The sequence below is a fragment of the Trichoplusia ni genome, chromosome 8, assembly GCF_003590095.1.
Source record: "Trichoplusia ni isolate ovarian cell line Hi5 chromosome 8, tn1, whole genome shotgun sequence".
In the NCBI taxonomy this organism is placed as follows: Eukaryota; Metazoa; Arthropoda; class Insecta; order Lepidoptera; family Noctuidae; genus Trichoplusia; species Trichoplusia ni.
Genome location: NC_039485.1, coordinates 5,539,562 through 5,567,428, shown reverse-complemented (window position 1 = coordinate 5,567,428; position 27,867 = coordinate 5,539,562). Strand labels below are relative to the sequence as shown.

Sequence of the window (27,867 nt, the reverse complement as noted above, 5' to 3'; positions counted from 1 at the left end):
CAAGTGATAAACATACTTATATATTTCTAAATACATACATAATATAGATAAATTACAACCAGACACAGAACAATTGATCGTGCTCATCACACAAACATTTGTCCTGGGTGGGAATCGAACCGACAACCTCCGGTATAGCAGTCAGGGCCACTAACAACTAGACCAACAGGCCAGTCAAAAGTTCAAATTAGAAGTTGGTTATCATTCAATAGAGTTGATTTTCGTTACAGCATTGTCTACTTACACCTGTCCGCAAACAAACCAGTTCAAACCAGTGACAATATTTGAAGAAAGAATGAAACTAAAAGTAAAAAAAGCTTCGTTAACAGGATTTCGGTTTTGATGGAATCCTAAAAAGCAAAACGGTACGTCCGATCTGTCAGGCATACGCAATATCTGAGTGATAGATGGGCATATGCTCCGACCGCACGTCCGGGAGAGGACACTTGCATTTACAGATATCAGCCGGCCTGCAGACACAAAAAAATGGCCGCCACCATTGTTGCTTTATGATTTTTAAGGTCGAAAGCTATAGTTTGAAAAGTGTTCGAATATTTATATTTTGTTCTTATATCTTTATTTTTTCTTCTAAAACAATAGTAATATCTGTTCTTATGTGACAAAATCAGAAAGTTTACAAGTACATGACAATTTTGTGAAGTCCAAATAAATATCCTACATGGGAAATTGACTGGTTTTCTTAAAATCGTTATTTTCCCATGAAATAATCGATCGGTATTATGTCAGAACTATAACAGGAAATCTTTTTGTCGTCTTTAAATAGAACTGTGGGAACAGAGTTATTTCAATTTTGTTTTAACTTTCAAGGCGTATGAAAATTGAAAATCGATGGTGTCAAGGAAATGTGTAACCATTGTTTATGATTGTAAAAAGTTTTGATGTTGGTTTTTCACGAGATATGAAAAACTTAATAGGATTATTTCTTTAAAAACATTTCTAAATGTAGTTATAGAATATGGCAGGCAGGTATGCGTAGGCACTTGAGACTATAATGTTAGTTCAATAACTTTTGTACTCATAATAATTGAATTGGCTTGAACGGCACTTCAAAATTTTTTGGCCTCCATATTGAAATTGAATCATTCAATTAGTATAAAACAAAATAACAGCTATTAAGGGTATCAAACATTAATAAAAAAAACATAAGGAAATATTTTAATTATTTACTCAACTCAATTAATTACCAGTATCGAGGACAGTTTAAATACCATAATAATCTTTTAAATACTCCTCGGAAATTACACTTCTTATTTCGCTTAAGTAAATATTTAATTTTTAAATGTAGCCCAATAGGTTCCCACTTTTTAAAATATAGGTATATTTTCTTCTTCGTTATATTTTTTAATATAAAAATGAATTGCTGTTCGCTAGTCTAGAACAGCTGAACCGATTTAGCTTATTTTAGTCTTGAAATATTTCTGAAAGTCCAGGGAAGCTTAAAACGGTGATAAAATGTGGAAAAGTTGCAAAAAATATTATAGTATTTTGTCTGCATTGTTACCATGGACTGTTAGTCGGAACGTAGATCGTACTACAGCTAGTTTCTTAATAAAAAATATTTTCATTAACAATTCAAGTAGTTTATATCACCTATCAATCTAATATCATTGCCGTTGTAGAAGCGTGACAGAGCACCACAGGGTATAGAGTGGCGTCTCTTTTGCACACTTTTAATCATGTTAAGGAAGTTGTGGCATGCTTTCTCGACTCTACGGAGTATTTAATGCCTGTCGCTTTGCCTTTCGTATGTTTTCTTCAGTACTACGAAGTGTGTATGTATGTAATCATTTTCAACAGTTTAACACACTGCTATTGATTTGTAATAGCCTTAATTATTTTACGTGTTATTTATTCAAAATGGTTGACTGTTAACGACAGTTTGTGATAACTCGTATTAATACGTGATGATTTTTATGTTTTGTTTCAATTTTACATACACGTGTCTTATGTTTAAATAAGTAATGTTAAAGTATTAATTGTTTTCATTGTATTGTAACAATGTTGCAAACTCATTAACGCTTACAACATACAATAGAACAAAAACAAGGCAAGGAAAAGTTGAAAGCTTGGCATAGCCTAATAAATTCATTTGTCAGACACAGAAAAAATGAAAATAATATAAAATGTATTCATAATTGTAATTACATTCACAGAAAAAGTTTCAAAGCAACACGAAAACAGTTGTAAAACTAAAAACTTCCACAAAACACATATTCGGCTGAAGCATGAAAAGTGAAAGCTGTCCTTGCTGAATAGCTGTGAATAAATGAAACGAGACAATGGCGCGTAATACAATTGCAGTGAAAAGACGCTCGCCAGTGTGTTACTGTGTTCTAGTTCCAAACAAGGGGAGCAGCTAGCAGGTGCAACGTGCCACAATAAGTGTTGCGAGGAACGGCAACAATGCGCGCAGTGATTGCGGCATGCGCGCGATTGCTCTGCGTCGCCACTTGACTGACAGTTGTGAAAATATGACTGTATTCTACATTTAAATAGGGGCTCGTTATTACTGGCCGCAAAGTTTTGTGTTAAAAAAGTTACAACCTTTTCAACACAAAACTTTGCGGCCAGTAATAGTGGAGATTTAAAAGGTACATGCATGTATTTCCTAAATTGCTGTATTATGTATGTTCCGACATGTTTTTAAAATTCCCTTAAGATTTTTAAAACTAATTCTAAAAAACATCATAGTCAAGTAATTGGTTTGACAAATGGTATTTTTTAATTTCAGTAGCGAAATTCAGAAATGTAGTCGGTCTCTAATTACTCGGCATTGGTAATAAACAATTTTTACTGCGCAAACACTTTTTGTTTCTTTGCTAAAAGTAAGGCAGCGGCGGTTCATTAGTCAACAAACAGACACAAACATTTACAGTCCAATAGGAAATGAAAACAACAACTTGCCTTGAACGAGTGCGGTATTGAAAATTCGAATATTTTGTAAATGTTCACACAGAGCAAAACCTTTTTTAAGAATTTGTAATAATTACAAAAAAAGTTTTTATTACACGTCAAGCTTTTGTTTAGTGAAGTGAATAAATCACGACAAATTCAGTGAATTATCAAAACATAAACACATTGGATTTATCATATCTACATTTTCAGTAGCTCATGATAAATTTTATGGAAGGACCTTTTGAAAATAGATTAATAATTTCCATGAAAAAGTAGTTCAATTTTCATGTAGAGAATGTACATGTTCAAAATATGATTGGTCTTCGTCAAAACACGTTACAAACTAATATATTTTTTTCGTGTTAAGTTAGCTCAAATAGCTCTCGCTGGTGCTCGATAGCTCAAAATATAAATCAATTAAAGATTTTTTTTTATTTTCAATTTTGTGTGTGTTGGCTGTGGAAATGTTTCATTTTTGTCAAGTTGTGTTGATACGATAAATATTGTAATTAGTGGAATTAAGAAAAGTCATACGGATAATAATTTTACAATCTTATCGAGTACTCGTCCAAAGGTCAAAACCAGATGTTTTTCTACATTGTAAGTTCAATATTTGAACCATCAATAAACTGTCAAGTGTGAGTCGGACTTTTTACGGATACCTCCGTAAAAATGGGCTTGAAAAAACAAATGGGTTGAATAACAGATAAATTAAAGAGTGAGCTATTTTTGTATTTGCTGTTTTAGCGGCAACAGAAATACGTCATCTGTGAAAGTTTCAACTGTCTATCTATCATGACATACAGCCTGGTAACAGACGGATGGACTGACAGCCGTGCCTCAGTAATACGGTTTGATTTTACCCTTTGGATGCGGGAGCTTAAAAAATATTTAACAAAGCGTTAGATCAACACTATTAGGTATAAAATATTTGCTACAAAATAAATTATTTTTTTCTCTTCAGAATACAATTTGTCCTAAATAGTAGTAATGAAATGCATTGATCTGCCCCAGATTCATTCTCGAGTAAATATCACCTGTCCAACGTTCCAATCCCGAAGCCAAGGTGTTGCATAAATAGGGCCAAATTGGAATCCCCCGAAATTCAGCCACATATTAGCTGGACGTACCCTCTGGGCACGGGGAGAGTCGGCCAAAGGGGACAAAGTTACAAACTTCAGAGTAAGCACTGTCGGTCTCGACCGCTACGAACTGAATTCACATTGGGATTAAATTGGACATTATGTCTGCTACACGCAAATTAAATTCATCCTCTCTATTACGTATGCATAATTTATTGCATTTTGGAATATTGATTAACTAATTTTCATAGCGGATGTTTGTGGGATGTCAAGTGGCAGTTTAGTTAAGGGTTGACGTGAAAATTAATTTTCAGACCACAAATGTTAATAATATGGTATCAAAATTAATGTAGTATCGGTATCGGAAATATAAAACATCATTTTTGTAGGCTTTTTCATTTTCATGTAATGGGAACCCCATTCCAACTAAGAAGCTCTAGAAAGCTAGATTGAAAATTTAAAACATTAAGATAATTATTAAAGCAATCTGAAGTCTTAGTTAAATATCAATGAAATTTATCAAAACTCATTAAAAGCATCCATAGGAGGCATTGTTCTTTTTGTAAATGATATTATTTCGTACATCAGATTTATTATATAGGTATTTGCAATTATCCTTAGCGCAGCCCAATGCAGGCTTTGTTCTCACTGGACTATATGGCGAAACTAAGAATTCCCAGCCAGAATATTAAAATATAACCAAAACAAAAACACACCACGAAGATCTTAAGTAAGCCAAATACTATAAGAAGTAAAAAGTTCCGTAAAACTGAGACTTAAATCCCAAAGTTTATAATACTTATTTGCTTAATACATACCTACTTGAATATTTTTAAAAAGTTTCAGTTCTTCGAAGTAAAACACGTGGATACAGTTTTAAAACTGTTCGCCAATTTTAGATTGCGCGCTTGGCCAGCTCCAACTTTATCTAACAAGTGATTGCGACTCTTTTCTCGAGAAAGTATCGTTAGAATCTTTCGTTTACTTTTCTTTTATTTTTGTTGTGACTGTAGCCAACTTGTATTTCATACATAACTGATCAAGTTTGTTTCGCACGGATAGAAGACTCGAATCGCAGATGATTCTTTTCCCATTACTGTTTCAGTTGCATTCTTTCGTAGGTATATAAGTTTAATACATACAAAATGTGTTAATCACTGTCAAATTCAAATTCGACCTAGAAAAACTTGGGCAAGATTTTTTTTTTAAATGCCTGATGATTTTTTACGGACGCAGATTTTTTTTCTTTAAAGTAGCTGTCTTAACGATGTCGTTAAATTACATGCACATATCTGGGTCCATTATCTAAGTTATTGTCTTTGCTCTTTATTATTTTGCTTAACCTTCAAAACACTTCACAAGAAATTCAATTCTTAGTGCGTCGGTACGCACTAAGAATTGAATTTCTTGTGTTGCACTGGATTTCACAAGCATTCAAGTTACATGCACAAGACACCCAGACTCAAGACAAGTATTAGTGGATCACAAAACTGATTGTTTTACGCGGCGATGGTACCCGCGACAAGTCGTGCATGTTAGGTAAGGGTTGGTAGTGCCTTTGCCTCTCTACTATCAGTGCCAACAAAGAGAAATTGAAAATATCAATTATATAATTTCATTTTTGTCACTACTTATGTGTTTGAAAAGTTCACCAAATATTTTAAACTAAATATTTACCTATAAATTGTACATATGTTTGGAAATTTTTATATCATATATTAAAGTATGGACAATAAACATGATAAAAAAAATCCAAACATTTTACCGGTTTTTTATTTTTGCTGTCAATATTTTCCACAAAACTCATTTTGCTGCAGGAAGTATGACTCATAATTGTATTGTGCAAAACATTTAATATAAAAATGAATACAACTACATTATTGGACGTCACTTTGCCGCACAAGCCGGGTGTACCCTTTGTTCCCCGCCCAGTGAACGAACAAAAGCAGTCGTGTTCGAATGCAGTTCAAATTTTCAAATACACGAAATGTTTGGTGACTTCTATTTACAGAGAGCATGGCTTCCATAATAATTGTAATACAGGTTTAATATATTTTTATGATAACTTTCGTGTATTTTTCATTATATAATGATGCAACTGTTTACTCACGCGTATTTATCAGACAGGTATTGCCCGACTAGTTTCGGACAAAACCGGAGTCTTTAATTATAATTATCAAAATCAAAAGTTTTTATTTCAAATAGCCGTTTTCCAGGCTCTTTTAAAACATTACAATAATAACTCTAGTGTCACGATTCCAAAGTGTCATTCTTATGGAGAAGAACTGGCAAGGGACTCCATAAAACCATGAGCTGACGCGGCAGGTTGATCACGACTCCGCCGCGTTCGATCCATAAATACGCGTGAGTAAACCATTGCATCATTTAATAAGGTTTAATATATATTCTATTTAGTTAAAGTACTTGATGTGATTTGCATAGATAACCTGTTAACCGTTCCTTGAAAGCGGCTTATATTTAGTGCCAGACAGACAAAGGTAACTTGCGAAGGTGTCGAGTTAAAGGCAAGGCTTTTCATTTATTAAAATGGAAACTGTCTGAACCCCGCGGATTCACCTGCTTGGCTTCTGATTTTAGCTACAGTGCTGATTGAAAATGTGTGTATGAATCTTATGATGTGTTTCGATGTTGTACGTAGTAATTTTGCTATTTGGGACTTAGGGAATTTCAATAAAATAAATACCCTTTAAGAAATTGAAATCGTCTCTTCAGTTTAAGTCATAAATGGTGGAAGGAATATGGCTTTGTTTTCACACCTTACAGACGTTTGATTTCATTCTGTGAATGTTAATATAGGTCTTTATTTAGCTGTTCGTACTCTTGGTCTAATAATACACATCTAGTACAAATGATAAGACTTAATCGAAATATCTTTGTATTTTACGGATTTACTTTGGCAAAATAGTTCTAATGACATTCATACCAATGTTACAAAATTAGTACGAAGTCTTGGTACCGTAAGGTTTGCGTTTTTTTTTGGCATTGTTATTGGTTTATGATTTCTAAGTGAGATGATCTTTTTTATCCCAGGCGCAAAAAGAGTTAGGATCTAAACTTTACGTGTCTGCTTGTAGCATCATTCATTCATTCATCATGACTTAATCAAAAGAGTTTTTAACTTCGTTTAATGTTTAAATTAGTAGTGAAAAAATGGAAGAAAATATTGGATTTCAAGCGACGGTATTAATTATTCGCAATACGCACTAACTTTTTGCAATTCTTGTTCTTATCTCAGGATTCATAAGGTCAGAACTGTGAACTTTGTCTACAAAATAAGGAAAAAATAATAGTGTTACATGGTCGCCTGTCGCCTAAACTAAAACAAGCAATTTACGAGACGCGACTGACTCATTCCAACTTCCAAGAAACATTTTGTAATATTTTTCTATTATTTCCAAGCTGAACAAAAATTCCCAAGGAAATAAACAGAAAGGAATTTTCGATCCTACTTGAACGTAATACTAAAACATAGAACTATATCTAACGATTACGTTTATGAGGGAGCTGTACCAAGATTTTACAATATTTATTTGACATTTGCCCCCAGCATGTGGTGCCAGCGTAGACTACGAAATATGAGATTCTGCGGTGTATATTATTACCTGAAATGTGGGGAATGACATTATTGCCGACGTATATATATCTGTTTAATGTAGTCGTAAAGATATGTCATAGTCAAAATATTGCTACCGGCACATGTCATGTTTGTAGGACACTACACCTGAGTAATACGACGTGGTGCATAGTTTGAATACGTAATGGCCCTGTTTCATAGATTGTGATGGCTGGTAACTCTGGTAAGCTTCGTAGTGACTGCCGCATTTGAAATCCTAGAGTAAATCCTTTTTTCTGAATATATTGAATAGTTACAGGTAGGTTTAAATTTAAATTTTAAACCTGTATTAGGTTTAATATTTTAATTCCTTTTTTCTGTAACTACATTCACGCTGAAATTTCTATGAAAAAAAGTGATACATGTCAACAATATTTATGTTGTATATTTTATTGAAGAGACATGCTGCAAAAAAAAATTTTTTTTGTTAATGCTTAACTTACGTAGGTTTTCAATACAACAATAAATTCCGTCCTTTTTTGAATAACGTTTACATATTTTCAAAAAATATTTCAATCTGTATTCCAAACATCAATTAACACACATTTCAAAGTTAGACGTGTACGTGCTACGACGGTAATGTTCTTCTTCTTCACGAGTTCTCTAGAACTTTCTTCAGATAAAAAACTACAGTATGTTACCCCTTTGCTGGTAACGAATGAAGTATATAAGCACTATTATACGAGTATTAGTTGTTAGGTTTTTTAAGCACACCAAAGATCTGGTCAGGTTCGGGTCAGAATAGGCTCAAATTTATGACCGTACCAAACGTTTGCCTAACATCATTTGTTGTTAAAAAGACAAAAAAAAACTTATTGAAAAAAAAAACTATCCAGCTAAGACAGGCCACGAGATGCGTCTTAGTGACAGACGGAAAGATAAGTAATAGGATCCTGTACGGAAAGATAAGAGACGACAAAAAATAAAATTGGATTGTTGTTTAGTATATCGAAAGATCACTTATACTGAATAACACATTTAACAATTAAAACGGCATAAATCCAACCCAAAATCTTAAAACAAAGAATCAAATATTCCCATTCCCGAAATAAGTCTTCATAAAGTAACGAGTTTCAGTTAACGCTGACTCCAATTTAATGTGTTTAACATTGCATTCAGGCGTTCGAAAGATATGACTCACAATGAGCAGCCAACCGCCCTGGGCCACTGGCAATTTCATTTCCAGCTAGTGTTCCAAATCGTAATTAAAAAGCAAATTTAGTCTAACTGAATTGAATTGCGAACTTTCAAAGTTTTTATCACTCTCTCAGAAAGAATTTTGAGTAGTCGTACTTCATAGCGATTATCTACTCGTGTAACTTCGTTTAACTTCGTGTGTCATCGTGTATAGTTTTCGATGTATATCTGCATGCATTTGTTTGAAGTATCGTCCACAGCGTAATCTGTGTGTGTAAACTATTGGCCACCGATATTACCAAAATCATTGACTTTGTTTCCGATAACAATTGAATATCGCCACGCTTTGAAATTTGAACGCTTTTGTTTCGTTATTAATAGATTATAGGTTTAATATGATACCATTATAATTAGTCATTGGTAATATGTATTTCTTATTTAGGCAATTTACTATTTTACCTATTTTGTGAAAATAAACTGTCTATACAAAGATTAACGAAGTTCTTTTTTTTCGATTAACGAAGATTTTGCGTTTCGATTAATTTGTGACACAAGACAGAATTAAAACTTTTATCTGAAGGACGTTTAATCGTGAACTTTCCTAGACACGCCAACTTTATAACATCCCCCTTTTTGCGTCAGCGGTAAAAAAACCTTAAAAAGACAAGTAAAACGCTATGAACATAATAACAGTTGCAGCCGCTAACTTGTTAACATTCATAGCTTGATGGCAACAATTGCATCAGACAGTTAATTGTGGAAACAAAACCTTTATCTATGCACACAAATCAAGTGACATCTGTGTCCGAATTTATTAAAAACCACGCCTGACTTTTTAGATGGCTATCGTTAAAATTGTAAATGTCAAACTGTACTCCAGTCTGTATTGTGTACGGAAAGCTAATAAATCCTTTAATTTTCTACCTGACATAAAATCTACTGCCATGTAAACTGAAAATATGATCGCGTTGAACCACTGCAGCGGACTCACTACGACCTTTGATAGAACAACTGTTTGAGTTGTGAGAGAGTCGGTGCTACGGATAATGTAGAGCGCTATCTTGCTTCCACAGCTGTAGCTGTCTTGTTTAAATGGTTCTTAGTACCGGGTCCGCCATGTTCCGCCATATTTTCATCGGCGAATGAAAAGCGACTGCAATGTAATAACAGCTACAAAGGAATCAGTTCTTTTTTCTTTCACTGTATAACAATACTGACGTGCTCAAGAAATATATTTAGTTTTATAATCTTAAGTTTGAGGAACGGATTAACACGTTCGTGTAATTTCAATGGAATACCGCGTAAATTTATTTGTATAAATATGACTGGACCGTTTCTTGTTTTGTTCTTTTTCTTTAAACATAAGTTTAAGTATATCACAACCCCGAGTTTGTTGCAATGTTTTTTTCTTATATCTAATTAGGAAATGTCCACTCCAGCTTCAATTATGATGTTAAAATGGTGACGTCATCCTATTATCAGAATAAATTATGTCATTTCATTTAATTCCTCACAATCCTGTACAAAATGTTACTTGTTTTAAAATAGCTTTTAATTTGTATAATTAAAGATTTTTTGTAATACTTTGGGCAAAACCTGCAATACGAATAATTTTTTTATCCAGAAGAAATCAATACATTTTCACACGAATTCGACATTTTTACATTATAATTAATTACCTATTTCACAACAACAATTCACTTACACTTAGTTAATGTATTGCTGATCTACGACCAAGCTCTACTTTGTTAGGTCAAATTATCTAACTGCATACAAAGTAGTTTGTTGAGTTACTTCAGATTAGGTAGAGCCTTAATGAGATTTTAAGCGTTTTAAAATGTACAGGAATACATTTATCAAAACTTTACAAAGTCGAAAATACTAAAAAATTTAGGTAATCTAAATTACACGAGTGTTGTAATTACTGGATGAGTTTATAATTAATCGTATCTTTAAGATTATTAAAAGTAAATTTTAAAAAGAATGTACTTCTTATTATACTTGTTCCGATATGTCTTCAGTTTTGTCATTTTTTTTTTTAATATTCTTACATTACTTTTAAAGTCATTGTGTTAAACTCCTCTATAAACATAAATTTTTAGTTGAACCTATTTTTAACAAAATCTGTGTTATCGAGTCAACGTCCTTAAAAAAACAAACCGCATTCGAATCGGTTCACCCGTTCTAGCGCTACGGTGCCACAAACACAGCAGTGGAACTTATAACACTCCATTGGAGGTAAGATACGAACTATATTGTACTACTATTCACACCATCATGATACTTTACAACTTACTAGAGTTCTATTGTTAGAATAATACAGTTGTATCTGCTAAGAACACTAAATTCAAATTTTACCGCAGGGAGCAGGCGAATAAAGCCTCTTTCGACGATACTACATATTTACGTGTACTTACGAGTTATCCTGTTACAATATACATTTACTTCGTGTCAATACGATGAAAGTGAATAAAAAGCTCTGAAAAAGGTTTGGATAAAACATTGGATTTAAAAAGAATTGTGATGTTTTTTTGGAAACTGTTACACGATTTCAATCTAAGTGTAGTTAAATTTTATGTTAAAAAGAAGTCTTCGTAACGTAAAAATATTTTGCAAAAATAATGACAAGTTGCAATAAAGTTGAAAAAAAATCCGATCTACATAAAATAATTTGTATTTTATCTTATCAATCAAAACAACGTCTCTAATTAATCCAAGACAAGACAACGTAAATTAATTTAATCTCCACAACCTTTGAAAAAAATCCGAACGTTGTGAAAACGAAAAACGAAATAAGTGGCCGCATGTCCCTGTAAGACAAATGACTGCTTCCTAGAAGTTGTTCGAGTAAAACCATTTACGATTGGACGATAAAAACTGAACGCTGCGACTAACGAAATATACCCACAATCAATCGTGAACTTATCTAATGTAGCTCATTAGAAGCTTCCGATGCGCCCGTATTAAAGTAATCTTAACTTTTATAATGTAATGTTTAATGTTTTTATTTTAATTATACTAATATTATAAAGCCGAAGAGTTTGTTTGAACGCGCTAATCTCAGGATCAACTGGTTCGAATTGAAAAAATAGTTTTGTGTTGAATAAACCATTTATCAAGGAAGGCTATAAGCTATATAACATCACGCTGCAACTAATAGGAGCGAAGACTTAATGGAAAATGTGGGAAAAAACAGGGAAAATTATTAATCTTTGAGGGCTTCCGTTCAAAAATTCCTAACTTAAGTCTTCTGACGACGAGGACGAAGTCGCGGGCAACAGCTAGTAAGTAATAAGAGTGTTTCATGTTTTTTTTATGTAAGAAAATAGTGTTTGTTCTGATGAGATATAATTATATACTCGAAGTTTTCGTGTGTATGTTATCCAGTACTTTTTGATGTAAAGTGTTGATAGACCCACTCGTAGAATAAATGTAAAATACAGCATTCATCTGAGTTTGTAATTGTAATTGAAACCAAAGTAGCTTGCGAAAATAAGTTTTACAAATGAATAAGAATCCCTTCGATGTGCGAATTTTACATGCATAACTTAGACTAGTACTAATTAGCTAAAGACAATATACAAAGAAATTGATCAACCATCAAATAAATGAACGTAGGTTCTTACCGTTAATAAACGTCGATTTTGATTTCATACTATTTGTTAGAATGACATACAAAACTTATGCAAATTTGAACCTTCTAGCTATAATTCATTTTATTTTCATAAGGTATCCTAAAAAGCCAAAACAAAACACTAACGAGATCTTAATTAATACGCGCTTGAAGTTTGCAACTGTAACATAGAAAACTAAAATACAGTCCGAATATTATCATACAAATTACATGTTGTTTACTCTGTTATATTAAAAAATCATTGTAGCCAGTAAAATGATAAGATAACAAACAGGTCAGACTTATAATGAACCCTGTCTCTAATCTTTATTTGTACTGCGGACGCAATTATACCTACGTGCTACGACGTAGCGGTTGCTACGTGACCCTCTACGGATATCGTAGCTTTTTATTTCAATTACTTCATTACTGTATATTACTTATTAATATCATTTTTGTAAACCTGTTTCACACTTTTCTATATGACAAAGGTGTTCCATGTGGTACAGTAAAATGGTATTCCGGGATTTAAAAGAAATGAAAAGGAATAATATATTTTACAAAAAAATAAAGGTCAAGCGGTCCCAAAGTGAATACAAACCGACTGAGACGGAGTTTCACCTATGTTTCAATATTGATATGGAATTAAGTAATTGATGAAAATAACTGACCTATTTAATTTGTTATAAAGAAAACGAAAGACAAATTTATAACAAAGCCATTTGAGAATATCATTTCAAAATAATTACTATTTAAACATACACACATGGGAACCAAAACTAAGAACAGTTACCGAGATTAACATTAATTACATCGAAATTACATAGTTACAGAACTATTTCATATTAATAATTCAAGACGACACTGAACTTTGAGTATTTCCGACTGCTTGAGGGGTTAGACGCCATTATTTAAATCCCTTAATGATATATCGAGCACACACAGATGTATAAAGTATGGATATTATATATGTGCCTTAATATGAATATAATTAGTATTGTTGGTACAAATATTGACTAATGTCATTTTGTTTGAAATGTTTTTGTGTTATGCCTCGTATCGGGACTTACCATGATTATTGATTGACTTAAGAGTACAATAGTAAAATTAAGTTATTAAACTTTTAAGATCATTGATTTGTTAGTGGTGATAAATAAATGATAATATTTTGATATTCTTAGTTTGACGTCTGGATAGAATACATTTGCAATAGTCGTAAGGAAGAAACTTGTCGAAGTTCCAGTAAAACGAAAGCTCGTTTTTAATTATAATTGTGTGTGAACAGTGTTAATATTAATTAATTTTGCACTTGATAACAGAATGAAAGACAACATAATATTCTGTATTTTTGGTATAAAAGTGGATGTCAAACAATCCATGTTTTATAATGTGTTGTTTTATAAATATTTAATAACATCGTCAACGTCATTCTCACTTGATGAACGAGCGCATTGTTTAACATTGAGAAATAAAATAAAAAATTAAAATACTTTACTGTTTATACTCTAAATAATAAAAAATAATTTGATTTATTACACAATTTATCTTTTTTCCTTCCTCTTACTCTTATCTTGCCTTGTCATGGGACAAAACTTAATACTAGATACCATTGCGTGCCTTTCGATGGGACATCACAACCCGTATCAAATTATTATGTACCTCTCTGTGGGACAACAATCTAGTGATTAATATTAGTTGTCTCGCTATGGTACACCTTTATTTACACGTTCAGGGAATACTTACTCATACGTACATTCTGACAGAAGCAATATTAGAAACCTCATCTATTGTACGAAGTGGATATTATGTAAATCCCTCGTATCTATTGACGTGTAGTCCCGCGGGTGAGGTCTGGTTCATTTGACTTCACTATGAATATAACTAATGATACCAATCGCTAGACGAACGCGCTTTAATTTCCGTTGTTCTGCAGCGGTGTTAATCCGTTTTGTATGTAGAGGAGCAATAAATAAGTGCTAGAAGCTTACTGCATGAGAAACTTGTTAAAGTTTTTATTATTCTTGAATGTTATAAGCTGATTATTGTATTATTTTGGTGTTATTTAAGTTTAAATTATTGTTGGCTGTACAAAAAATAAATGTAATGGATAAGTTTAGAATTAAAAATTTTACGTTATTTTGAATCTGATTAAAACCTATCTGCAGTATTCTTACCTAAATACATAACTAAACACCAGATATAAAGTTTAGTATTACATACAAATAAAAAATACTGCAGATGTATTGACTGATTATGTGACTCACCCACAGTCAAACCACCTGGTTTTGTGGCAAATTTATTAAGACAATGTTTGCTCAAAAATTAATCAATAAATAAATCAATTTAAAAAAAACATGTTAAAAACATTTTTTTTTAATAACCAAGTCAAATTTTAAATATTCAAACAAATATAAAATGTAAAAGCTATATTCTTTACTTCGCAAAAGAGTTTTATTAATCTATCTCTGCCTTTACAAATAGCCATCGTAAAAGTACTTATATCTCAAACCAAAACAAATAAATCACGAAACCAAACAAATGAAAACAAATGAACCACGGATTCCGAACAAACAATAATTTACTTGTCTTTTAAACACAAAATAATCGTCTGTAGTTCAGAAGTTTGAATCTTGTGATTTAGTACCGACGCCGACAACGAGATTTAAGTCCTAGCGTGTCCAATGCCGGTACTCCCCCGGGTAGAGTCTGCCTCATTTAACCACACCACGGATAATCAATGCACATCAAGCCAATCAGGGTGCAACCGTCTAGGTTGTTCAAGTGTTCTTATTTTTTAAACGAAATTAAAGTTGTGTTTTTTGTAGAGTTTAGATTTTCTAATGAAAAAATAGGGTTATTTTTTGTCAAGGAATAGAATGTAGAGTAGGTATGTTACCACTTGTAAATTTTTATATTACTAGATGTAGACTTAAAATAAAATAATCTATATTTTTATGATAAATTAGCAATCACATAGTTGCGATACGACCAAAACTTGCAATTGAAATAGAATTCTTTAACGAAGCATGTACTATGTATTGTTGATTCCCCAAAAGTAAATTTAAAAACTCATCACATTATTTCGAAATACTTTCAATATTAAAACAAAGTAATTTGATAAACAGAATACAGTACAAAAGGCGCCTTATTAAAAGTAAATAAAATACCTTTATAAAGCGTAAAAGTTTGCTAATGCGGGAATAATGAACGGAGACAGCGAGAGAATCGATGTCCCAAAGGGTGTTGTGCGTGATGCTTTCAGTTCATAATAAAGTTAAGCTAATTATGTTTATTGACAAAGTTAAGCAAAGGTCGTAAAACAAAATTACTGTATTTTGTTTAAAAACAAATTTCTTTATAAACTCTTTACGCGCTGCAAATGTTTTAGAAATTATAATTTAGTGCCTTAAAATAATATTTCTGCAGGTCAATGTTTTGTTTAAATCATAAATATTTAGAATGCAATATACTTTGTTATAGATAATAATTTAGTGTTTTTGTTGATTAAAAATGTTTTGAGCCACGCTTTTTGCTGATAGGATAAAAATGAGTAATATATGAATTCTTACAAGTTTTGTATTTTATTCAACAGATAAAATTAAATATTTGGTGTCATAACATTGTATTTAAACATTCACAAAAGTCGCTTCGTTTTCTGTAAAAGTATTTTATGAGACAAATAATTCTTGAAATGATGCTGATATTAAATTATTATAAATTGTCTAAAATACTCACTTTCTCATACAATCGAAGATAATGACTAATATAGCACGACACAATCATGAGTTCCAAGTTACTTTGTTCATTAAACTACACGACTTCATGTCGACAACACAACGCTCCGTTAACTTTACAAATCGTCCGATAACAATAAATCATTATAAAGTTAATAGTTAGCGCGGTCCACGTGGGCAAAGCGCGGGAAATCGAAGTGTTTAGCGCCAAAACCGAGCTCCCCCGAGACTACCATCCCTCACCGAGCTCCAGAACATACTGACAACTGTCACCGGCCACCCGGCCGCGTTTCGCTCGCTTTTACTACCAACGCTTTTCCTCTTTTGCCCTATCTTGCTTTAACGAAAATTTATATACACACAGAAATGTTCGTACACACATACACGACAACTTAGTTGGAATCGTTGAGATACTGTTGTGTGCAGTCATAGTAAACGTGTGCGGGTGGCCGTTTAAGACGCATCTTCGTGGTAACATGCCAATGCGTTTGTGCACACAATTACAGGTGAACAAACGGAATATGTAACATAATAAGGTGGTATAAGGTCGTGTTTTGTATGTTTTAAAACTGTCGAGTTCATTCAAAGACAGCACTGAGGCAGAGTTGCGCATGTCCGTTATCAATCTTATCGTGAAACTACGAAAACTATAGCCGTCCTTATTTTTCTTTAAGTTTTAGTTTGAGTGTCTAAGGATACTGTTCTGAATCACGCATATCTTTCGGACTTTTTTATATTTAATCATATTGTTTGGTAACTAAGTTATATTTTACTTGAGGTACTAACATTTTTTGTTTATTTTTTGCCAGGCTGAACTCGAGGGTGTTTTACGAGCAATAAAGTCGGCGCCTTAATAGGAACAGAGCAACTTATAAATAAAATATGAATTAAATTTTAAGATCAGGTGTTTATTTTGTTACATTTACGCAGTATATATCATGACGTGTACCTATACGTATTTATGGATATCCAAGCATCGAATAATAAAGCAGCATAAAATAATTTTTAATAAATAATAATGCAATGTGGAGAAAATTACATTATCCAAAGACCATAATTTTATTTCAGTTTTCAAAAATATAGAGCACTCTAGTTTTAAGTAAACCTAAAACATCATTCTCGTAGTAAGGCATTGTACACAAACTTATAATCTTCAACTAGTCACAAAGGAAACAAAGGACTTGGAAAAATAATTTCCTTACAACTGCGGATGATATCAACTGAGAGATAAGAGCGTAAGTGTATGAGTGAAGTACTCTTTCCAAGCGGGCGGCGTTTATACAAAGCTATGAATAACAATTTACTAAAGAGCCAGGAACGCAAACACTTGAGCGTAGAAGTTTGTTCCGAAGTGCCCAAACTCACGAACAATACCGACACGATGAGCTACGAATGATGAATTAAACCGAATGTGAAGCCCAATCAGGGGATAGAAACGGGGTAGAACTCTTTTATTCAGGAATTGAAAATGTAGAGACTGAAATCAGACGTATAGATACAAAACTGTCTAAGAAAAATAGCCATTTTATCAGAACGCTATTATTGTATGACAGGGTTTTTTTGGAGTGTCTTGGAAAAATACACGTTTTAGGTTTAGTTACGATATTTTTATTACTAAAGGAAACATCAAAATAAAAAAGTCACTGTTCCTTGCGTACCTACGTTAATATTGTTGAAAAGCAGAAAATAATAATCCTTCGTTACGTCAGTTGCGTTCACTTTGCTGGCACATCTAGTCTAGAAAAATCCATGCGATCGAACCCAATACCTTTTAAAATGTGACAAGAACTTCAATTTTATGCATACAGCCAGCGAGCTCCTATGCACCTTGCCGAATCACATAGCCGGCGGCATCTCCCTATTCCTTTGTTCAAACTGCTGTAACTTTACAGATATGCCCAACTGCGTCTTGAGATTTTAATCTGGAGTGCTGTACTTCCCAGGTACTATTAAGAGCCGATTTCACGTGCATGCGATCACTTGAACGTTGCAAATAATCTCCGTTTACATTTTCGCTTGTTTTTTTTATTTAGTCACTTAAAAAACGTAAGTTAACATAGTTTAGGCAAAAGCATTGACGTTTGAGTTAATCTCAGTTCCAATAAACGTAGGTTTTAATCTCGTTGGTAAAACAGCTTTAAAACGCAATATATTTTCTATATTCTTATAAGAATTGTAGCTAGCAAATAAATTCCACACATTCAGTATGTTAAGTTGAAGGTATAAGTCAAGTACGTCAGCTGATAGAATCTTTTCTAGGATTGCACTCAACTGATTCATTCGTGCATTTTCATCCGTCGCGTGCTGCCGTTACTTCATACATGCTAAAAGGTTCTATTTAAGCGAATATCTATTGCTTTTTCCTCTTTGATTTTAGTTGGAGAATGTGTTAAGATAGACGATAAAGTTTAGAAATTAAACTAGATGTATGTTTATTTATTTAATTTTGCTTGACAGATTATTTAATATTTGAAAAGACTTTTCATTTTTTTTTAATTAAGAAAGATGTACTATACTAAGGTCTACTATGATTTTCGAGCCATGCTTCCCATCTATTTAGTACCTAAGTAAAAATACAGCTATCTCTTTCTACAATTGCTAGGAAAAACTATTTTAGTAATATTATGCAAGCAACTCTATTCTACGACAACATTTACAGCAACAACATTTTCCAGATAACTATATAATAAAAGCCCAGCCTTCGAATTCAAAAAAAAGCTATTCAGATAATAACATACGTAGCTTTCAACGCAAAGCAATACCACATCTTCGGTTTATTCAATTTGCGTGTTTCGTACCTCACAGGGGTCGACATTCAAGTGTTTTGCCGCTTGAACCGCTTTTATAGATGTCACTTTGTCACACTCACGAGTTCAACCCCAGATAACGACTTCATATCTAAATATTATTTTGTTTACTGGCTGTCACCACGAAACGCTACCAATACATTGGGTAAAAATGTTATACAGCGGCACGAAAATTGTTCGCATAAAATGTTTAAGATTCTTGTGGAAGTATGTGGAGTTTGTTTGACTATTTATTCTTTGTTATGAGTAGCTAAGTACCGAATATTTTGTAGGAGCAGTATTTATTGATTTTCCTCCCACGTTTACTTATGTATTCAACGTGAAACATATGCTCCAGTATCTGAAAAGATGGTGATGTATCACAATTTAGTGTGTAATACTTATAGTAAGAAAAAAACCAATTTAATCAGTTCAAAATAAGGAGAAAACACAAAAGAAATGCGATTATAATTTAAAACGAAAATACTAGATACTAAAAATTGCTCAGTAAAGCTCAAACTAAACTAATTGGCAAACACCTCAATTGCAGCGTAGGAACTCGCGATTTGAACGTTAAAAGCGATATAAAAGACCCGAAATTTAGAAAATTGCTCACGAAGAAGCCTCAGATCATGAATATATCAAGTCTACAGACCACTAAGATAAATTCAACGCCGAAGACAGTTATGTTAGCTCAGACAATAATGAAACTTCAAGAACTTTTTTGAACATTACATTTTTTATGTTCAGCAAATCTTGTAAATCAAAGCGCTTTTGGTAAGAGAACCCTTATATTCTTAGACCTCTGTATTCTTAACATATATCTCAAATGGACTGTTTACTAAAGCGTTTACATTCTATTTATCGTCCCCAAAAGCTAGAGGGGTGTTGTGTCAGCGGATAACTTGTTAAAGTCCTCCAAGCAAAGAAAGAGTTATGAAAACGCCAACTTTCGGGTCCTCACAAAAAAGTGTAGACAGTTCGCACAACTTCGGTCTTCAACAGGATTTTATAAATATTAAAATCTAAGGGAGTCACTTTCAAAGCGGAAACTAATTTTTTTTCTTCTTCACGAGGTATTCATTGCTTTCGTGAAAAGTGACTTCCCCGTCTTTCATAATATTTCATAGAAATACCCTCAGAATAAATAACTTTGTTGCTTAAAAATATTCGAGCATTATTTAACGACCTCCTTTAAGAGCATTTTATATCCTCATCGAAATTTAATTAAGTTTCGTAATATTCACATACAATGAATGCTCTTTACTATTCATCCGGTTCTAAATGAGTTTATTAATTCAGGACCAAAAGGCGTTTTGATTGAAAATAATTGTTGGGAGCCGTACAACGTAATATGCAATAGAAAATCAATGTCAATTATTAGAAGTTCTATTAACTTGGCAGCGAGACGATGGCACTTGTTAAGTTATGCATAATAATTGCTTGCTCTTCAGTTCCAATTAAAGGCACTTCAGTAATGATGAACTCCTTGCGGTTGGTCTTGGACTGTCTGTGACCAAGTTCCGTCGGTCTGAGTCGAGCTTGATACAATTTGCTTAGCAACATTTTACTATTTAGTTTACAGATGTTGGTTCGATCATTTGACTTGGTATTTGAATAGCGATGAGATTAAAATGTTAATATTGAATGTTATATTGAACTTGCTTTCAGATACTAGAAATATTTTGCTGTAAATAAAGGTTTTCTGTTGGTAAAGAAATAGTTGTAGATTGGAAGAGGTGGAATGGTGGTGGAGGAATGATTATGATTGGCTTTAATAAATTCTTCCCAATTGTTATCCTTACTTATTTGGTGGATTGTGTATGGAAAACATGTAATTGTACTTATCTTTGCTTTTAAAGATCATCATAATAATTTTATTTTTGCTCTTATTTAAAACCTATCTATATATTTAAAACCTATACATATAATCTATCTATTTTAATCACGGTGATTAAAATCTTAGAAGGTTTTCCATTAATTCACATAGTTCTTTTAATTTTTTATGCTTTACAGCAAATAGGGGCGGAAAACTTCGGAAGGCCTAGGGCGGCAAAGTCTCTGTCTCTGTGCACCATTCCCCCAAAACATTTTGTCTGAGAAATCTAAAGAGTTATAAATAGGTATACCTATTAAGTGTTTTACTAAGACATCTAGTGTATAGTATTAAGTTATATTTCTGAAAGACTTATCGAAGCGCCTATTTATTTTTAGTACCAATTGTTGTTGTCTTGTAATACTCTTGTAATATTCAAGGACTTTGTCACAAGATAACAGTTGAAGATACTTGCTACCTATTCACATCCTAACATTTTGTTATTAATTTTATTACATGACAAATTATTGAAGCCGACCCCAACATAGTTGGGAAAAGGCTAGGCCGATAATGAAAAATTATAATTATTAGTCGGTTCAGTGGAATTAAGTATAAGATATAATACGAAAGTTATTAAATTATGTCGTAATAATAATTTCCTACAATTGAAAGATTTTATTTTACTGTACCTCTATGATGTCACTGACCTCCTAAGCGGCTGAACCGATTTGTATGTGTTTGGGTGGCGCCCTGGATGGTTTGAATTCACAAATCATTGTGAACGAACTCGCCTTGAATATGTGTAAACATTCAAACACGTATTAAAAAAACACACATTTCCAGTTCCTACCAAACATTCCGTCTTTATTCGAGATCACAATGGCATATAAAAGAAATAGCAAACAATATAACCCTTTGAGTTAATTTCTTACGCTAGTATTAATCTAAGTAGGTTTATTAATAAGAGCGGGTGCTGTCAATGTAAGCGACCGCATTTCATGCCAGTGCGCGCCCGTTTGCACGGTGCCAGTGGAAAGTGTCACTATGTGTTAATTACTTTTCTAGATATTAGAAATTAAATTGTAAAAAGGTTGTAATAAAATGTAAAGGAAATACCTAATTTAATATTCAATAAACTGGACATGGATAGCCGAGTGGTTGAGGCATCGCTAAACCTGCTGAGCGCGACGTGTCTCCTGTTCGATCCCCGCGTTGGGCAAGTATTTTTGTGATCTATGAATGCTTATCTCGAGTCTGGGTGTCGTTGAGCATGATGTGACTTCAATGTTTGTGAAACCTTCCGCGACACAAAGATTAAATTAGTTAATGGGGAGTCGTTTTTTTTTTAATTCAGCAACTGCTATTTTATCCAATATCTTTCTTCATATGCAGAAGCAATGTTTTTTGGGATAAATAAATCAATATTTCTGCACGACATTTAACCCACACGTGTTTTATAAATTCTACGGCAAACAGCTATTGTTTATCAAATAACATTTATTGAAGCTTTTTACCTACTATACTTTTAAAAACTATTTTAGTATATTTGATTACTAGTTATCATTAATTTCTTTAAAAAAATAATATGTATTATTTAAACAATAGCTAACATATACCTATTTTGAGAAAAGCCATTAAAATCTGGAATCAGGATTTTTAGTTCCTGAGATTACTACAACACAAAAGCATAAAATCGTTACTCTCTTGAAATGTTATTACAGATAAAACAGTTTACATAGTCATTAAGAAATAACCATATTAAAATTAAGAAGATCATTAAATTTTCAACATTGTCCACTAAAATAACTTCGAAATGGATTCAAGCAAGCTCATTCTGGGAATTAGTTTCTAACATACAATGTTGCCATTTCTTAATCGCTTTATTCAATTACATTAATAACAGTTAAAAGTTAATCTGATATTTTTCGAACTAGTCTCTTACTGAACTGACTAACATTGCTATGCAACATTATATAAAGCTGAAGAGTTTGTTTGTTTGAACTGGTTTAAATTAAAAAAATCGCTGCAACTAATAGGAGCGAAGATACAATGGAAAATGTGGCAAAAAAGGGGAAAAATATTCATCTTCGAGGGCTTCCGTTAAAAACTTATAGCTTCTAACCACGCGGACGAAGTCGGGGGCAACAGCTAGTAATGTAATATAGAGACAGCCAAATAGCAAAATAGATTACTTGGTTACCAAAATGGCTATAAAAAGCTATGGCTTCGAGATATGTATATCTGACACTCACCGTGCTGACCGATGCACTGCGCGACTCTCACTGACATTACTCCTCCCCGCGACCCGTAGGGCCAACTTTACGATAAGCAAAGGTTATCATAGAAGTACATGTAAATATATATAAATGCGGACAACATCACATACATTGTTCTGAACGCAAAGTAAGTTGCTAAAGCACTTGTGTTATGGAATCCAGATACAACGAAGGTACCACAAACACCCAGACCCGAGACGATGTAGAAATGTGATTTTTTACATTGACTCGACCGGGGATCGATCCCGGGACCTCAGAGCTAGCGACACCTTGAAACCGGTGCGTACGCCTCTCGACCACGGAGGTCCTCATGTATATAAACAGTGAACAATTATATCTATAACAATCCATAAATTCGTTCAAAATAAACATTTAAATATTCACATTAGTCCACACAACATTAATAAACGTTATCGCAATACTCGGTCGAGTAGGAGAACATTTTCAACGATCCTTTTAGAACACGCTGTATACCTCGGTATTATGAGGAGTTATTTGCTTGCTACTCGTTAGCGTGACGACATCCTGCATGTAATGACAAGCCGGGTAACTCATGAATCTCGCCAGATTATTACGTATAAATTCTTCAAACATTTTTATAAGATCTCGACGAAAACTTACGTAGATAGTCAGATGTTATTTTATTACGCTAAGACGCCTGTAGTCGGTACTTTAGTAGTTATTTCTGAAATTAAATTATATTTTTTTTTAAATGCTGCTTGATTTTAAACTATTCTGTTTCAAATACTTAATTTGAAACATGAATCAAATAATTCAAATGGAATTACAATATACATTCATTTGTTTCTGAAGCACGTAAAATGTAACATAAAGTGAAACAAAACATTGAAAAGGGTATTAATCGTAATAAACAGATTAAGATAATTTAGATTGCAATGTGAAACGTGGAGTCGCATAAATATCAAACTTCAAATTAAATTCAAACAAATGAATAATGATAAATGTGCGATAAATAAGAGACTAAATTGTCAAGATGCTTTTGTTAGGCTCAACAATGTTGATTAACTTTAAGTACTGAGTTCAATTCACCTATGAATATCTAGAACAGAATAAACCCTTTGTTTTACTAACCCAGCCAAAGGATTACTAACATAGCGAATTTAATGAACAATAATATATATAAATGACTGTTAATCAACATTAATATTAACTATAGAAGCTCCCAATGTTACGATATATTTACATCCAAATTGAATTTAAAATAGTAATTTTTGTTTTAAAATCCCATCATATACAAACAATGCGAAGTGGCGTAATGATGTTGGTATGATAATAATAATCATTGGTACTAACTTATTAAAATAAACGTCAAAATTTAAATTTAATTTCAAAGATGAACATTATACGCTTTCAGTTGAACTGTACGCGCTGTAATAATCCGCTTTTGTTTGCATTTCTACGTATTCCAAAATTCAATTTAAATATGATGGGGTGGAGCACAAACATGAGATCGGCAGAATTAAATGACGTGCGCCATTTGTCGAGGATTCACGCGCGTTGCCGCACCGCAGCCGCGGAGCCGGCCAATTCCCAAATTAATTGCTTTCCAATAGTATTTTTACACGAAATTTGCTCGAAAGAGTGCTGCCCGGGTTCCCTGTGTGGGCTTTGATTAATAGACTTTGCTTCTAACTAATTGTATACTATAGATAAGTGTTAGGTATGTTTAAATGTAAATAAACAATTTAACAAAACAATAGAATTTCGGAATTCGATTTCATATAGTGACAATTTCATTATGACAGAGCTGAGACAGCAATTCTATATGTATAAGCTCACTCTTAAATTGATGAAAATAAGAAATAATTTTGCGATTCTGACATTTTGTGTTTATTTTACATATGTTCACCTCAAACATTTTGTTCAAATACCGCCTCAAATAATATCTCCCTTCAAACAAAATTTGTTACGGTTGAGTTTGACATACAAGTATGATATATCAACAAAACAGTCTGTGAAACGTAGCATTTTCAAGTTCTAACAAATCTCGAGATGAACGCTCTAAATCTGGTGTTTTCAGCTTTACTGCCACGATAAATATATTCGCTGGCAGGGAATATACATTTTTCACTTTTACTACATAGACATAAGGTAGGATCACCACAAAGCTGGTTACGTTGGCCGAATACACATTTCGGGCATAGAATATTATTGAATTGCAAATACATACAGAGGCTTTCAATCTGGTCCATACTATTCAGATAGAGCTTTGTAAGATTCGTGTCATGGTGACGACATATCCTTCAATCGGCTAGTACCTGGAGGATTTGTGGTTACGACGGATAACACAGTGGTTCGCCTTGAGCAAGAGACTTTACTCGCTCACTTCTATGCATCCAGTTCATAATAACCATTTCAAATCATTTCCAGGTTTTAAACTACTGATAAAATAATTAAAACCGTCGAATTTTCTTGCATGGTATATAAAAAAAAAACTACTTGTTTTATTGCAATTTATTTCATAATTACCATTTAAAGTGATTTCAGGTTTGAAACTACTAATCAAAAATAATTCAAACACTCAAATTTCCATCCTTGTTGATTTATAAAAGCTTTGCAAAAATTTTTGCTTAATTGCTACGAACTTATGCAAATATTGTTTCACAAATATTCACATTGAAATATGACTGCAATAAATGCAGATTGCAGTAATAATATACACAGGTAGTACATAAATAGTAAAACAACGAAGACAATTACTTTGAAACTCCGTGCTTAATGGGACATGGAAACAATGGACTTGTATCCAATTCTGAGCCAGCCGGGTGTAATATGGAAAGCCGTAGCTCTCTCCTAATTATATTTACCAATGATAACTTAATTACGTTGTGTAACGCATTAGAATATTGATCATTATGTGAATGTAATAGTTGTGAAGACAAATAAGGATCAATCAAGTTTGATTAATTGTTATTAAGTGTGATATAATTTATGCCGCGGACAGTTCTGGATATGGGCTCGTCATGGACGGATGAAAAAAGTAGTTGAATTGGTCTGGATGCCTAATACCTGCCAACGTCTAGGTCTTAAAGTAATATTCTGCAGTTGCAAGAGTGTAACAGCTCAATACACGGCGAACTTTATAATATAGATAGTAAGGTTATGAATGAGAAATAAAATTTAATCGTAAAAACAGTTTAATACACCTGAATGAGGGGCTAAAAAATGGGAAAAACTAAAATTGATTCCATTATCATTTCTGCTCTCAGTAGCTCAACATAATAAGTACAATCCAGTTTGTTCGAACATCGGTTCTCCCAAAAGAGATGTCCATTCCTTCGGGAAAACAATCGAAGTGCAGAATTGTTGAATACCCAAACGGCCAACATGATTCAGTTCAATATAAACAGTGTTAGTCTATTTCCATTAACCTAATATAAAATTTCAAATGCGTATTCCAAAAAAGAAAAACTACAACACGACGAAAATTTCACAAGGAAGGATTATTAAAAAATATTCTGGTCTAAAAAAATAAGTCCTCATACAAGCTCATTTTAATTAATACTAGTTGGTTAGTTAAGGCAATGATCGTGTTCTGACTTCTAATCTCATACAAAACCCGAGTAAATTTAAACTAACAAAGAAATTTTCGAATTAGGTAGTGTATGAAAGACAAATCCAATCTAAGTAAACCGAGGTGGAGTGAGGCGAGCGGGCTTTAGTGCAGCAAACTGAAACAATGAATAAAGTTTGAAAGGATCCAGTAGCGATGGGGCACGGATTAATGGCGCCGACTCAGGTGCCGCTAGGTGGCGCTCGGTACGGTACGACAATTGCTTTCTTGTGTCCACTGTACTACGAGTTCGGATACGAGATGTTTGGGTGATTAAATGTACGGCTTTTTCTAAGTCGTTTTATTTAGATTTGGATTACGTTAATATACCTACATACAATACTTTATTAATGGTGACTTCTAACGTAGGTTAAATATCACCATTTTGTTAATTTTATTTTGTTACATTTAATTTAGTTCTTCACCACTCACAATTAAAATCACCATTAAATGTTTAATCGATTGAATAATATCAATTATTCGAAAGGCTTTATCATCTAACAACAGCAAAATTGCATGCTTATTCCTAATATTGTACGAAAATATAATAAGAACAAACAAAAATTGAAGCAAATGGAAAAGAATCTACTTTTAGCACACAAGGTCACTGAACGATTTACAAATCAATGTACTACTAATTATGCATTATCGCAGTGGGAACCGTTACATCTGTGTGACAACCCGCGAAGACGATAGTACACAGCATAGGACTTAATGGATGTGACGTCACTCGCCACAGTGACCGCCGACTTGCCCGCATTGCTGCATCGGACTGTACTTGCTATAATACTCCTATGATAGATTGGAATGCCGTGTTCAGTATTCCCTTGGCGTTCGTTGATAGATTTTAGAGAATGGTCATGTGCATTTGTGTGAGTGTTTAGGAGAATTGGTATTCATATTAAAACGCTAGCTCTACCTGCAACTTCGCCCGCGTGGAATTTAAAAGATTATTTCTAAAATTAAAGTAAGCTAAGTTACTCCTTATTACATCAGCTACCTGCTAATAAAAGTCTGGTCAAAATCAGTCCAGCCTTTTCAGAGATTAGCCGGGACAAACACACAGACAAACATTGTAGAAAAACAGACACTTCAATTTCATACATATTATGTATACATATAGAGTATAGATGAGATATTCGAGTTTGATATAAATTATGCTGATATGTTTTACATATTGATTATGCCCTGTACAGTTTTCCAAAAACCGATATGGTATCCCTATAATGTCGGATATTACCGGAAGGCTAATAATAAAACACACTAATATTTGTTAGCTCAATTTAACCACACCGTGTT

The 27,867-nt window shown here is 33.1% G+C and overlaps 1 protein-coding gene across 2 annotated transcripts in view; it reads right to left on the bottom strand.

Annotated features, from left to right (window-relative positions):
- Nucleotides 1–22,987, bottom strand: part of LOC113496491 (lachesin-like) — a 104,976-nt gene extending 81,989 nt beyond the window's left edge. Inside the window, exon 1 of one of the 2 annotated variants that reach the window (XM_026875728.1) lies at nucleotides 22,971–22,987. Coding sequence is in view for 1 of the 2 variants with exons in the window: in XM_026875727.1 (XP_026731528.1) it covers nucleotides 16,118–16,125 (8 nt within the window). In the remaining variant the exon portion in view is untranslated. Of the gene's footprint in view, nucleotides 1–16,117; nucleotides 18,120–22,970 lie in introns of those variants that run through there. The other variant, XM_026875727.1, reaches the window with a different exon arrangement.
- Between the last annotated feature and the right edge of the window lie 4,880 nt (nucleotides 22,988–27,867).